Source organism: Ammospiza caudacuta, chromosome 2 (genome assembly GCF_027887145.1).
Source record: "Ammospiza caudacuta isolate bAmmCau1 chromosome 2, bAmmCau1.pri, whole genome shotgun sequence".
Classification (NCBI taxonomy): Eukaryota; Metazoa; Chordata; class Aves; order Passeriformes; family Passerellidae; genus Ammospiza; species Ammospiza caudacuta.
Genome location: NC_080594.1, coordinates 5,435,788 through 5,448,416, shown reverse-complemented (window position 1 = coordinate 5,448,416; position 12,629 = coordinate 5,435,788). Strand labels below are relative to the sequence as shown.

The following is a 12,629-nucleotide window of genomic DNA, read 5'->3' as shown; positions in this document are numbered from 1 at the left end:
CCAGTTTCACAGCTACTTGGATTTTGGTACATAGTTAATGCTCGATATATAATATTAAATCACCCACCATTCCTCCTTCAGTGATTTTAATGAGTTTGCAGAAAGGGAAGGAAAGAATGAGCTGCATTTCTTTTTCTGCATATTTGACCCATAGTATTTTATCCCCACATTCTAGCATTAACATCACTTGTTTGGAAAGCAACAGTCCTTTTCTAGTCCCTTATATTTACGTTACAAAACATGCATTTTAACTCGACTAAGTCAAATGATGTTTCACTTTTACAAGGGGCAACCCAAAGCACTTCTGTGTGACTTGTGGCTTTGAGGCACTGTCACACATCCCCAGCTTTATTAAAACTGGCAGCTGGGCAAAAGGGGAACAACCAGCTGAAGAATTCCAGGTGAAAGGAACGAAAAGAAACTCCAGGCACACACGCGGTAAAACAGCCTCACATTCAGCACAGGGAGGCCAGCAGGATGTTTTTACGAACCAGATACGTCCATGGGATTTGGGGACCCCTGAAAAGCAACCTATCCTCCAAAGCGACAGATGACAGCACGCAGCTCGTCCCCCGGGGAGGACCAAGGCAGGTTAGAGCCGCTTTTAGGTCAAGGCAGAAAGGTAATTCCTGCAAGCAGGGGGTCGGGGCGGGCTCGGCAGCGGGCAGGGCTCCGGGGGAGCAGCAGCACGGGGTGTGGAGCGCAGGGCTGGCGGGTCCCGGCGGCCGGGAGCCCGGGGCAGGAGCAGGGATGCCCTGGGCAGGAGCAGGGGGATGCCATGGGCAGGAGGAGAGGGATGCCCTGGGCAGGAGGAGAGGGATGCACTGGGCAGGAGCAGGGGGATGCCCTGGGCAGGAGCAGGGGGATGCCCTGGGCAGGAGGAGAGGGATGCCCTGGGCAGGAGGAGGGGGATGCCCTGGGCAGGAGGAGGGGGATGCCCTGGGCAGGAGCAGGGGGATGCCCTGGGCAGGAGCAGGGGGATGCCCTGGGCAGGAGCAGGGGGATGCCCTCTGCCGCTCCTCCGCCGCAGCAGCTGGGCGTGCTCCGGAGGGAGCGCTCAGCGACCCACGGACCCGAGCGCTCCATATTAGGAATCCCTAATCCAGAATGGAGCTATTGTTCTTCCACCAGCAGAGAGGGAGCGTGCGAAGAGCCAAGGCAGCAAGCGCTGTGCCCTTCGCCTACACCCATCTTGCGGGCTACGACAGCCTCGCTGCACTCACGGAGCAAAGGCACCCTGCATAAACTTAGCTCCGAGATGGATTTTTTTCCAGGGAACCCATCGAAGCAAGCTGGTGGTTAGGGGAAGTTTGAACCGTCTCCAAAACCATTTCAAAGAGTTCGCTCTCTCTCTTTGCAGAGCACACCAAACCCCCCCTCCGCCCCAAATTACAGACACGAAGCATGACTGCAATTCTAGCAGAGATCGTGTTTCCAAATTGGCAGAGCAGGTATGTATGTGACAATTCTCAAGACACTGAAATTGCCAGCCCTGCCGCTTCTTCCCTCAATAGCGTTAATGCCAGCAGAAAATCATACCCGTGAAAAGGCAAATCAAAACAGCTCCGAGGTTGCTCTGCACACACACAGGCAGAAAGCAGCGTGCGGGTGCCGTGCTGTGTTTTCCACAAACGCTCCTATCAACTCATCAGCACTTAAGCCTCGCACATCGGTCTGCAGCAAAAAGCGTAGAGGCGTTTTAACTGCCTTGTATTCTGCTTTCCCCGAATTTGTAGGAAGGAATCTCGCATCCCCACAGCATCTCTCAGCCAGCGCTGGGATCCCAGAGGACTTTGGCGAACTGCACACAGTCATCCCCGGGGCAGGCACTTGTGGGACGGGACAAACCACACGTTTAACGGTTCACAAAACGCCGGCCGAGAGAAGGGACCACGGCAGGACTCTGAGAGGCAGCACAAAGCAATCAAATTGCATTATACGGCAGCAGCAGAGGGACTGCCTTCCCTCTGCATTTCAACGCGCTCTTCCAGAGCCAAGCAGAGCACTTTGTTTCTGCAGCCTACCTTACCCCAGGCATTTTCTCCGCTTTTATTGTGCAAGCTCAGCAGAGAGCCGTGTAACTCCCTACCCTCACGGTTCCCCTCCGAGACAGCCTCGAGCCCAGCAGCAGCCCCTGGACGGCCGCTCGCCTTCCCAAGTTGCAGCCGGAGCCCGCCCGGAGCCGGAGCCGCCGGTCCCCTGTGCTCCCGCCGCTCCCACCCACGCCCCGGCCGGAGCCCGGGGCACGGCGAGGAGCGGCCACCGGAGTACTGCGGCCGGAGATGGAACCCTCATTTATTTAACAACACACACATATATATATACCTACACACATATTTACAGGGCTTTTTTCTTTTTCAGCCACTCCTCCCTCCGACCACAGGAGCAGCGCGGGCAGTGACAACTCCTGGGGACGGGCGCTTGGCACTGACAAGGGGCGATCCTCCCTCACGCCCTGCCCGGGACTGCGCCCACCGGGGGTCCCGTCCCGTCGCGCCCCACCGGGGCACCCCCGCGCTGTGCTGTCCCGTCCCGCCCCTCCCCACAGAGCACTTACCGAGGAGCAGCACGGAGGCGAGCAGCGGCCGCAGGGTCCGCATGGCTGCCGGGGCGCGGGGCGGCGGCCGCCCTTGCCGCCCTTACCTCCCGCCGCGGGGCGCCGCGGGGCGCCGGCTCCCGGGGCAGGCGTCGCGCCGGGCCCGGCGGCACAAAGGGAAGGCGGCGGGGCCGGCACGGGGAGGCGCCAAGGCAGGCGGGGGCATCGCCCCCGCAGCGGGGCGGCCGCCGCGCCTCCCCTCAGCGCCGACGGCTCCCGCGGGAGAGGCAGAGAAGAGCGAGAAAAAACCTCTCCTGCGAGGGGCGGAAAAATAAAAAGAGCGGGGAACGTGCGGGGGAGAGGAAGTGGGGGGAGGCACGAGCGACAACAAAAAGACCCCACCCCGGAAAGTTACACAAATAAGCGGGGAGCCGGAGCCGCAGCCGCCAGCCGGCCCCGGCCCGCCGCCCTCACCTGCCCGCCCACCCGCCCGTTGAGCGCTGCCGCCGCCGCCGCCGGTGCCCGGCGCTTCCTCCGCCCGCAGAGCCCGCCCCCGGCCCGCCCCGGCCCGCCCGCCCCTGCCCCGGCCCGCCCGCCCCTGCCCCGGCGAGCGGCGCTGCTGGGACGGCGCTGCCGAGCGCGGTGCCTGCAGGAATGTCGTGCCGTGGGGCAGGGGTCGTGAAGGAGCGCAGGGATAAAGCGGGCTCCTTTGTTTTAAGGGAAAAAAAATAAAAATAGAAAGTCCTCGGGCGCTCCTCGGAAAGCCGGCGTCTTGGGGCATGGTATAAATGCGCCCCTTTGTTTCCATGCAAACCAGGAATAACTGCCGGGCTTTGCAAGTTTCGATCAAGTGGTGCCCGTCCCGCCGCGATGCGCTGTTGCCGAGTCCCGATTCCAGGGCTGGCGTTAATGCCAGGTTGCCAGATGTGAGATCCTCCTTGGGATGCTGCTCAGTTAATCAGCACCACAGTGTGTCAATGGCAGAAGCGATTTGAAAGTAAACACTGAAATGCATAAATAAGGCAACACTAGGCGCTGGGGCTGAGGTTGTTTGTAAATAAAACGAGAATGAGAAAGCCTTTCTCAAGGGTGCAGACATTCAGATTTCCTTCCAAATGAAACTCCTAGCTGCTTGTTTGCTTACAAAAATGAGAAGCCAGAAGTGACAGGAATAGCAGAATGAAGTACCCTCCCAGTGCTCCCATCCTGCAAGGATCCTCTACAGGAGACCCTTCTTCCTACGTATGGAGTGTCCCCAGTGAACTGTTGGTGATGCAAATGTAGGAGCCCAACCCTTTTATGCCACAGGAAGGCAGAAAGCAGCACAAACCCAAACTGTCTAATAAAAGATGCCAAGTCCTCAGAGGCTGTACCCAGCAGAAGTCAGAAGCTGTCTGGATTGCCATATGGACTTGCTTCCCAACGTGGCTGTCGTGGCAGATGCGTTGGTAGCCAGCTCCTAGTGACCCAGCAAATTCTATTTCTGCAGGCTAATAATGTTAAGCGTGCTGTTTTCAGAGTGGGAGGTTTAATTTGAAGCTTTGCCACGCTCTCTGAGCAGAGGAACCAAAGAACAGAATAATAACCAGAGATCTGAGAGAGAAAGGGTTAGTGCTGTACTTGCACTGAAAATGAAGCTCACGCTTTGGCCCTTAAGCTTTAATTGCATCCAGACTGCCTTCAAGTGAGACTTGGAAAAGGAACAGAGGTGTTGATAAGAGTTCATAGAAAATACCAGTCTATTTGGCTTTTCTCTTAGGTGATTTGAGGGCTGAAGTGTCATCCACTGTAATATTGCTCAGCTTACCCAATATTTGTCACATTTGTGCTATTATAAGCCCTCATGGACAGGTCCGTGAGTATTGGGAGCAAGAACTGTGGAGCTACTTTGAAGTAAATAAACATCCAACATCTTTAAATTGGTGCAGGATAAAGATCATTTACTCATGCAGGATAAAGATAATTTACTTTCTTGCTTCAAAAGATATGCAACTAGAGAAATAAATAAGCAAAAAAAAAAAAAGCAAATTAAGAAATACAGGGCATGGTCAGGATAAAATCAATAAAAAGGAGGTATTCAAGCTTCCTGATACACAAGATAGTTTTTCTAGATGGCAAGGGATATAGACTTCAGATTCATGACATTCCTATGTGGACACATTATTTCCATCTTCAGATGAAGAGACAGAGACGAAAACATTGACATGATTCAGGTGATTTCCAGGGACAGGTCAGGGACAAGCCTGGTGTCTTGGCTCTGAATACATTGCTTTTGCCAGTGGAGCCTGTTGGAAGATAATTCAAGATGATTTTATGTGAATTCTTGCTATTTTCCAGGCACTATGTGACTTTATAGCATACAAGCCTAACAGGACCATAAAAATGCCCTGCAAAAATGTTATCAGAGATGCACTAAACTCACATCCTCTTCTCAGAGCTCTCGCAGAGTATTGCATTAATGCATAGTAACAATAAAAATATAAAAAGACCATGGAAATGACATTATAGCATTATAAGATTAATCCAATTCCAGTCAAATTAGATTATAATAAGAACTGTGTGTGCTGAAGACTATTAATGGGAACCTGTGTTTCAAGAGCTTCATCACCTTTGCGCGTGCTCTCCTCCCTGACCCCGATAACAAAAATAGCTTGGTGTTCACCAGAGAGCCCCTCTGCAGAGGAATTCACAAACACCTCCTGGTCTTTTGGGGAAAACACTGGCCTCACTTCTGCATCAGTGGAGAAACTGAGGCTCGGGCAGCACAGCTCTCTGTAGCCCAGGGAGGCAGGCAGGCGTTTCAGGCTCACATGGTGGAACTCTGTGGCCATCGGTCTGTCTGTGTGGGTTACTCACATGGCCAAATGGAAATGTCACCTCAAAGAGAGAACCCTTTCAAGCACAAGGGTACCGTGAAGCAGCTTTCCAGGAAGACAGATCTGGGCTGCCTTGTTCTCCCAGCACAAGTGAGTCATTCAGGAGCGCCGTGCTCAGCAGCAGCGGGAGCGTTTCGGTCGGGCCACGCGGTTGCTCTTTGGCAGCTGGAGGCAGACAGGCGTGACTCAAGCCGTGCTGATGATACACTCATTAGGTCACAACCCACTCCAGCTTCTTTCTCAGTGCTCCATCACTGCCAGCAGTGTGCTGGGACTTGCTTCCCCATGGCTTGCCTTGGCAGGCAGGGCTGGAGACTGGGCAGCGGGAAAACGGGGAGATGATCCTGCGCGGTGCCATTTGCTGGGCTGCTCAGTGCTCACACCGAGCCACAGGCACTTCCCATGTGTGAGAAATGGATTTATAAAGGATTCTCAAAACCTGGCTGAAAGCTCACACAGTCTTGTACATTTGTATACAAACATTGAGATAAGTTGTGCTGACTTAGGAAGGCCATGGAATAGAGATGACATTGTTGAGAGAGAGATTGAACTAGAAACAAGTTACAAATGATGGCCTTGCAAAAAGACCAGACATTTTAGGGAATTAGAACTGTGAAAGATGCATTGTAGCAAGACCACATGGGATAAAAATATAGGTGATTGGTGTTAGAAGTACTAACAGCATTGTGTGGCAAAAGCTAATAGGAATAAAAATATTTATAAGGTATCGTAACCAGGAAATAGGTTGGCTTCTGATAAAATGGCGTTGAGTTTTACACCTCTTATGTCTCACCCTTCAACAAGACTGATAATGGAATAAAATCTTTTAAAACCCCTCTCAGTTTCCCCATCTCTGTAAAGCTGGATTTTCCAGCACCCATGCTCCTGCCTTTTCCAGCAGAAGCACAACCAATGGTTCCTGAGTGGGAGTTGAGGCTGGGCAGCTGCTGTGTGGCCGAGGCCATCAGGGGAGATGCATCCCAAGCTCGGGATTGCCAGAGGCTGCTGTAGTACAGCAGCTGTGACAGGAGCTGCGTTCTTCGCCCCAGGGAAGCAGAGTGACATCGACATCCAGGCTCTGAGCATGCTGCTTGCCCGATGAGCACAGCCTGCCCCTGGCCCACACATGAGCAAAGTTAAACTCTTGTCTGGCCCTCAGAGAAAAGAGGTTTGTTTGGCAGAAATGCAATTTATGTACGTTGTGAAATAGGAATGCTTGTCCTTTTTCAGGACAAAACACTGCACACCCTCAAGTTGGGACCAAGTGAGGATTTACCCTGCTCTTGATTAGCAAGTGGGAGAGGGAAAAAGGCACAGAACAGATTTGCAATCCTTAGATTTTAGAGCAGGCAGTAACCTGGGTGCTAATGGTAACAAGCTGTAGCAAAAAGAGGGACTGGACTCAACAGAGCAAGGCAGGAGAGTCCCGACTCCTCTGTAAATCAGGAGAAATTATTTCCTTATGGCAGGGGAGGGAAAGAAATAGTGGGGGAGAAGAGGAGGGGGAGATTTAACCGCAGTTGCAGAGTGACTCTCTCCCTGAGGGCAGTGACTTGGGCCAGAGCTGGAGAGCAGAAATGACTGTGTGGCTCAGAGACTGGGGGCTGTATCCACATCCCCCTCCTCTCAGAGGCCACCTGAGCATTTCAGATTGAGCAGTCAAACCATCCAGAAACAGAAAGCACTTAAAAAAATCGTCCTGTGTGATTTGCCCAAGATCACAAAACACAATCCACAGAACTCAGGGTCTTAAGTCTGGAGATGTGCATGGGGGAGCATCACAACCAGGTCAAAGCTCCTCTGCCACACTGTGAAAGGGAGAGGAGCTACACCTAAAGCTCTGGTCTGAAATGGGGAGGAACAGCCAGAGCCATTAATTTTGACAGAATCATTGCCTAAAACATTTTCTCCAGACCTTATTTACACTGTGAAGTTTTGAACATCAGTTTCACCCAGAGGAAAAAGAAGATATTTATATTTAATGGCCAACATTTAAGCTCCTTTAAAATTAACTGAGAGGTTGCAGTTGGAACAGAAAGAAAACCCTAACTGCCCTGGCACAAAGCAGCTCTGCTGCCTTTGCAGGGAAGCTGCCATCTAATGAGACTGAGGTTTTGGGTTTAACTCAGCCCACATTGCACCCTAGGACCCATATGCCAATCCTTCCTGGCAGTTCCCAGGAAGCCCCATGGATTTGAAGGAATTCCCATTTGTGTGCCCTGGGAAGATGGATGAGGAAAGGGAGAAGGAGATAGAATGAGGAAAAAAAAATCCAAAAACCCTGTGTAAAGATAGATCGACACATTTCCAGATTTTCAGGACATCTGTCAGCAAGCCCCAGAGTGTATGGCAGCTAATCCCTTTGCAGATTTTCTTTTAACTGTTGCTTGACAGAAGAGTATGCCAATTTTTTTCATAAATGTACCCACGTCTGATGTTGCACTCAGCCTGAGGTTATGAACATTAAAAACATTATATTACCACCTTGGGAAATAACATCAGGGAAAGATCTCTCCCAGAAGCACACAGCAGCTTCAAGCTTTGGAGTGTGTGCAGAGTGAAGGATGTTTCCTGAAGCTGAAGAAGGCCAGAGGTGAGGTGGCTACCTGGCACATGCCTGCATTCTCCAGCACTCCTGCTGGCTGCTGCATCCCTGCCAGGCTGAGCCAGGGCAGGGCAGGGCAGAGGGCTGGTGCTGCCAGCTGGGCTGAGGGGCAGCTCTGGTCTCCAAGCCCTGCAGGAGTCCTCCCACGTGTCCCCTCCAGACACAGCTGGAGTGCTGGAATTCAGGACATCCCTCTGGCTGCCCTGGAGTGCCAGCACCCCTGCCAGGGGGCTCAGAGAGCCTGGCACGTAGCCCAAGACACCTGTGGGTTTGATTATGCCTCATGGAGCAAATTACCAACCTTATATGAGGATCTGCAAGCCATGAAAGTATAAGTAGAATAATGATTAGTCACAGGGTGAAAAAATAGATTTTTTTGGGTTTTTAGAATGGGGGTACAGGGGGCAAGATGGAGGAATCTGGGCATGTCCAGCCTTTCTCCTTCTTACTGGCCTCTGTGTTCTGCTGTGATGTTGGCACTTTTAGATTGGTTTAGAGCAGAAGTTCACTGTTTAACATAGGTGATAGGTATTGGAAAGTAATTGTAAATATTGTACACGTAGTTTTTAGTATAAAAAGATAACACCACCCAGGGACAGCCAGAGTGCCTCAGTGTCCTGCTGAGCAGACCTTGGGAGGCCAGGAGAGAGAATTTCATAGATAAGAAACAATGAACAACCTTGAGACTGAGAACTGAAGGGTTCTGACTCCTTCTTCGAGCGCTGGGCTGGGAAAAGAGACTCTAACACATCTCAGGGTCACTCTGAGCAGCTAAAGCCCTGAGACTGGAGCATTAGTGCAGCTCGGTGAGCACTGTGCAAGAGCAAAAAGCTACAATGAGGCAAAGCTTTGCTTGCTCCTGATTTAACTCTCAGATGCTGTGTTCTGCAGCGTTCAGCTGTGGCATCCTTCATCTCTGAGGACAGGCAGAGAGCAGCCCATAAGGCTGTTCCTCTGTGCTGCGCTGCTAGAATGGCTTGGTCCTGACGTGGGCATGCACAAACTGCAGGGGCAGAGCCCTTCAGGGCCAGGAGGACTGGGTTCATTAGGCAGAGATGACAGAGGCAAGGCCCCAGGTACTGCTTGGCAAGCTGCTGCAAGCTCTGCTCCGTGGGCAGCCGGACCTGCAGCTGCTGCTGGGACCTTCCAAAGGCTCTGCCTGGAGCACACACAGGAATAACACACCGCTTTTCTAATGCTACCTACCAAAATCAAGGCCAGGTCCCAGTTTTGTGCTGTTTTGCCAGTTGATTCAGGCCTTCCCAGGCTTAGAGGGAGTGCCAGAATAAGGCGTGTGAGTAAAAGGTTGACTCCAAACCATAAGGAGCAGGGGTTTATCTTTGATCACTGATGGAGCAGGGGTTTATCTTTGTTTTCTATCCATCCAGAAAAGTGACACAGAAAAAGGGGCAAACGGACATTTCCATTGCCAATTTCTTCATTGGCAACCAGCAAAAAAAAATGGGTGTTTCTTCTTTCAAATTTTACTACTGACATCATCTTTGCCAAGTACACTTTCAGCCTCTCGTCTCACAAGACTTTCAGCTCCTGGTTGCACTTCCCATTTTTTCCATAGAATAATTTTTAGGAAAGAAAATCTAAATTTCTTGGCCCAATCTAACAATGTGAGATTCTTTGGGTGTGTCTGAATTCTTTCTAAACAGTTCTGGGCAACTGTACAAAAAGAAAAAAAGAAAAGAAAAAAAAAAGCAGCAGTCTCTCAGCTGCTGTCATTTATCTTAAAACATTTCTTTCATCCAGTTAGCTATGATAAGCACTTTCATTGTTACTCTGGAAGAAATATGTTATCATTAGGTTTCAGACTCCACACCTTCATTTCTGTGACTAGAACCAATTCCTACCTCTCTCAATATTGGCCTGACAGCAAGGTAGCAGCTGATAGTGGAAGATAGCAGCAATTCTGCTTGCATATTGCTGTGGGTGTTGGTCACCTTTATGTAATAAAGAAATGGTCTGGGATTCATCTAAGAGGGAGAAGTCCAGAACACCATGCCCTTACTCCCACGACTGTTTTGCATTTTACATTCAAGAATCATTATAGAAACCTTGAAATATTCATGACAGCAGCAATGAAAGCCCAGGAGTCTCACTTTCTACTGAGGTTCCTGAATGTTACATTACGAGACTTGGCCCCCTGTTTATCCCTCCACCACCTTCTTCTTTTCCTCCCTTAGCATTTCATCTCCCACTCCAAGCAGTTGCCATTCCCAAACACAGCAGGCTTTGCTGTTTGCCTCCCAGTCTGAACTGAAAGCACACAGCACAGGCAGCCAGATATCTGGCAATGCAGGCAGGCAATGAATGGCTTCTCTACTACACTGCAAATGACTCATCACCTCCAACTTCTCAGCTCCCAGAGTCTCCCAAAGAAGGCAACAGGTTTTGTGCATTAGAGCTGCAGCCAGGTAATTTAAATTAGTGCAGTGGCAGGGTAAGCAGTGCCCCTTCTCCCTATGGTAGATGCTTGTCCAGCATCCCTGTGTCACCCTTAGAGAGTTAGAGCAGGGCAGGCTGTGGGTGGAAAAGCACACTTCCACTTCCACAACAAAATGTAGTCCAGAGCACCAGGAACACTTTTTGCCCACTACCCTAAGCGTCACCTCCTTAAATTCTGTACAAACAGAAACCATGTTGGGGACCAGGCACCAGTTTCAGCGTGGAGCAGGGGTGACCTTGGTTCACAGCTCTGTGCCTTGCCCACATGATAAAACCTTGCACGCCCAGAGGCCCCAGGCTGGGGGAGGCTCAGGGCCACCCTGCTCCACGATGTCCTCAGCTCTCTCACTGAGCTGATGGCAACGTGCTCACGAAATGTCAGCTGCCAACATGGCTCTGTGCCGACTCTTCACTTCTCAGGGCTGCTCCACGCGTGCTGAGAGGAGCTCTTCCATCACACAGGTCGTGGGATATTTGCTTCTCAGGAATGAGGAAAAAATAACTTCCTGAGTCTGGAAGCTTCTCTGGTGTGATCCCCCTCTCTATACCCTGTCACTTCTTCCTGGAGCAGGGAGCCCAGGGAAGCCCTCTGCTGCTGCTGCCCTCTCTGCCTTCATCAGCTGCAGAGATGGAGGTGAAGCAGGCACAGGGCAAAGCTGGGGGAAGAGGCAACAGGTTTGCAGGATGGTTATTGTCAGCATGATTTGCTGTCCTCAGCAATTTCCTGCCTGAAAGCAACTGCTGTGACTAAAGCTGGCCCCAACACAGATGGTTACCAAATCCTAGGGATATTATCTTCCTCCCACTTTGCCTTGATGGAAAAGACAGATCAGGGGACACAGCAGGAGAGAACTGAGGCCGTGGGTTCCCCTGAGGCAGACCCAGTCACAGCCCCCTCACAGACACCCCAGGGATGCTGACTTGGACTTGCTATGGGCCAAATTGCCCTGGCCGGCCAGCATGGACAGGTTTCCTTCTGCAGGGCTGGGGCTGCCCGGATCATCCCACCCACGTGGAAACGTGATTTACAGCAGGGCTGCTGTAAACTGAAAATCTGAATCGTTGCTCTGCTGAAACGTGTGCCAGATTCCTTTGCTACCCTCCCATTACAGAGGAGCCTCTGTTGTAGCAGATCCTCCTTCCCTGAGGGAGAAGGGGAACCAGCTCTTGCCCTAAAAGGGCTTCTGGCTCCAGCCAGGGGAGTTCACCAGCTGCTTTTCCAGCAGAGCCATTTGCTCTGCTTTGTTTTCTTTCAAGTGCTGTTTGAATTCCTCTGCAGACACACCAGGCAGAGCTAGTGCCACAATGGGCAGTTGGAGCTGAGGAAAGAAACTCATCTGCTGCCTGTCCCCCAGCACCAGCCCCCATCCCAGGGGATGGCACAAGTGGCAGCACTCAGCCCAAGCCATGTACCCTAACCTTACCTATCCTGCTGGCTCGCTTTGGGATAGTCAGCTGGATACTGCACCCCTCTCTGCCTTGGTTTCCACCCCAGCAGGAAAAGTAATGCTCTCTGCAGTGTCTCATGAATTTTCTGGCAAGCACCCCTGCCAGAAGGGGAAGAGCTGCCAGCAGCTGCACTAGCACTTGATCTGGGATGCATGGATGCAGAGACAGGCCTCACCTCAGAGGTCTGGACAAAGCCATGAAAGACCAGATTTGATATCTTTGTATTCCCAAGACAAAAATGAATTTTAAAAAAACTGCAACAAAATAAACCACACACAAAAAAACCAGAAAAAAATATCCAAAGCACTCTAGCAGAAACAGGATTTTTGGAAGTGTGTCACAGTGCCTGAGAAGGAGCAAGGCAAGAGTTTTGCAATCTGGTTATAAGCTAGTTCCACTTTCACCTCAGCCAATATAATGCCAAATACAATGGCATTATAATGCAAGCATGGTGTCATCTTGTTGTTTCACAACCTGCATGGAGGGATGGTCCTTAACATTCATAAAAGGAAGCTTCCTTGTACCAACAGGACCTGAGCTGCCCTGCCTGTGGTAATGGGGTGATTCTGGAAGCTGTCATAGCCCCTAGGAGAAAGAGGCAGATTGGGGTGGGGTGGAAACAGGAAGAGGAAATGCCCTGATTCAGAGTTATGGATTGGTAAGCAAAGCAACAGCAGATGGTTGTGGATAGAAGAGCATGAAGGAG

At 51.2% G+C, this 12,629-nt stretch overlaps 1 protein-coding gene across 1 annotated transcript in view; it reads right to left on the bottom strand.

Moving 5' to 3' along the window:
* IGSF3 (immunoglobulin superfamily member 3) overlaps nucleotides 1-2,637 on the bottom strand; it is a 92,456-nt gene extending 89,819 nt beyond the window's left edge. The window contains exon 1 of the mRNA XM_058824549.1: nucleotides 2,558-2,637. Within this exon, the coding sequence (XP_058680532.1) occupies nucleotides 2,558-2,600 (43 nt within the window). The 5' untranslated portion in view covers nucleotides 2,601-2,637. The remainder of the gene's footprint in view (nucleotides 1-2,557) is intronic.
* Nucleotides 2,638-12,629: the final 9,992 nt, after the last annotated feature.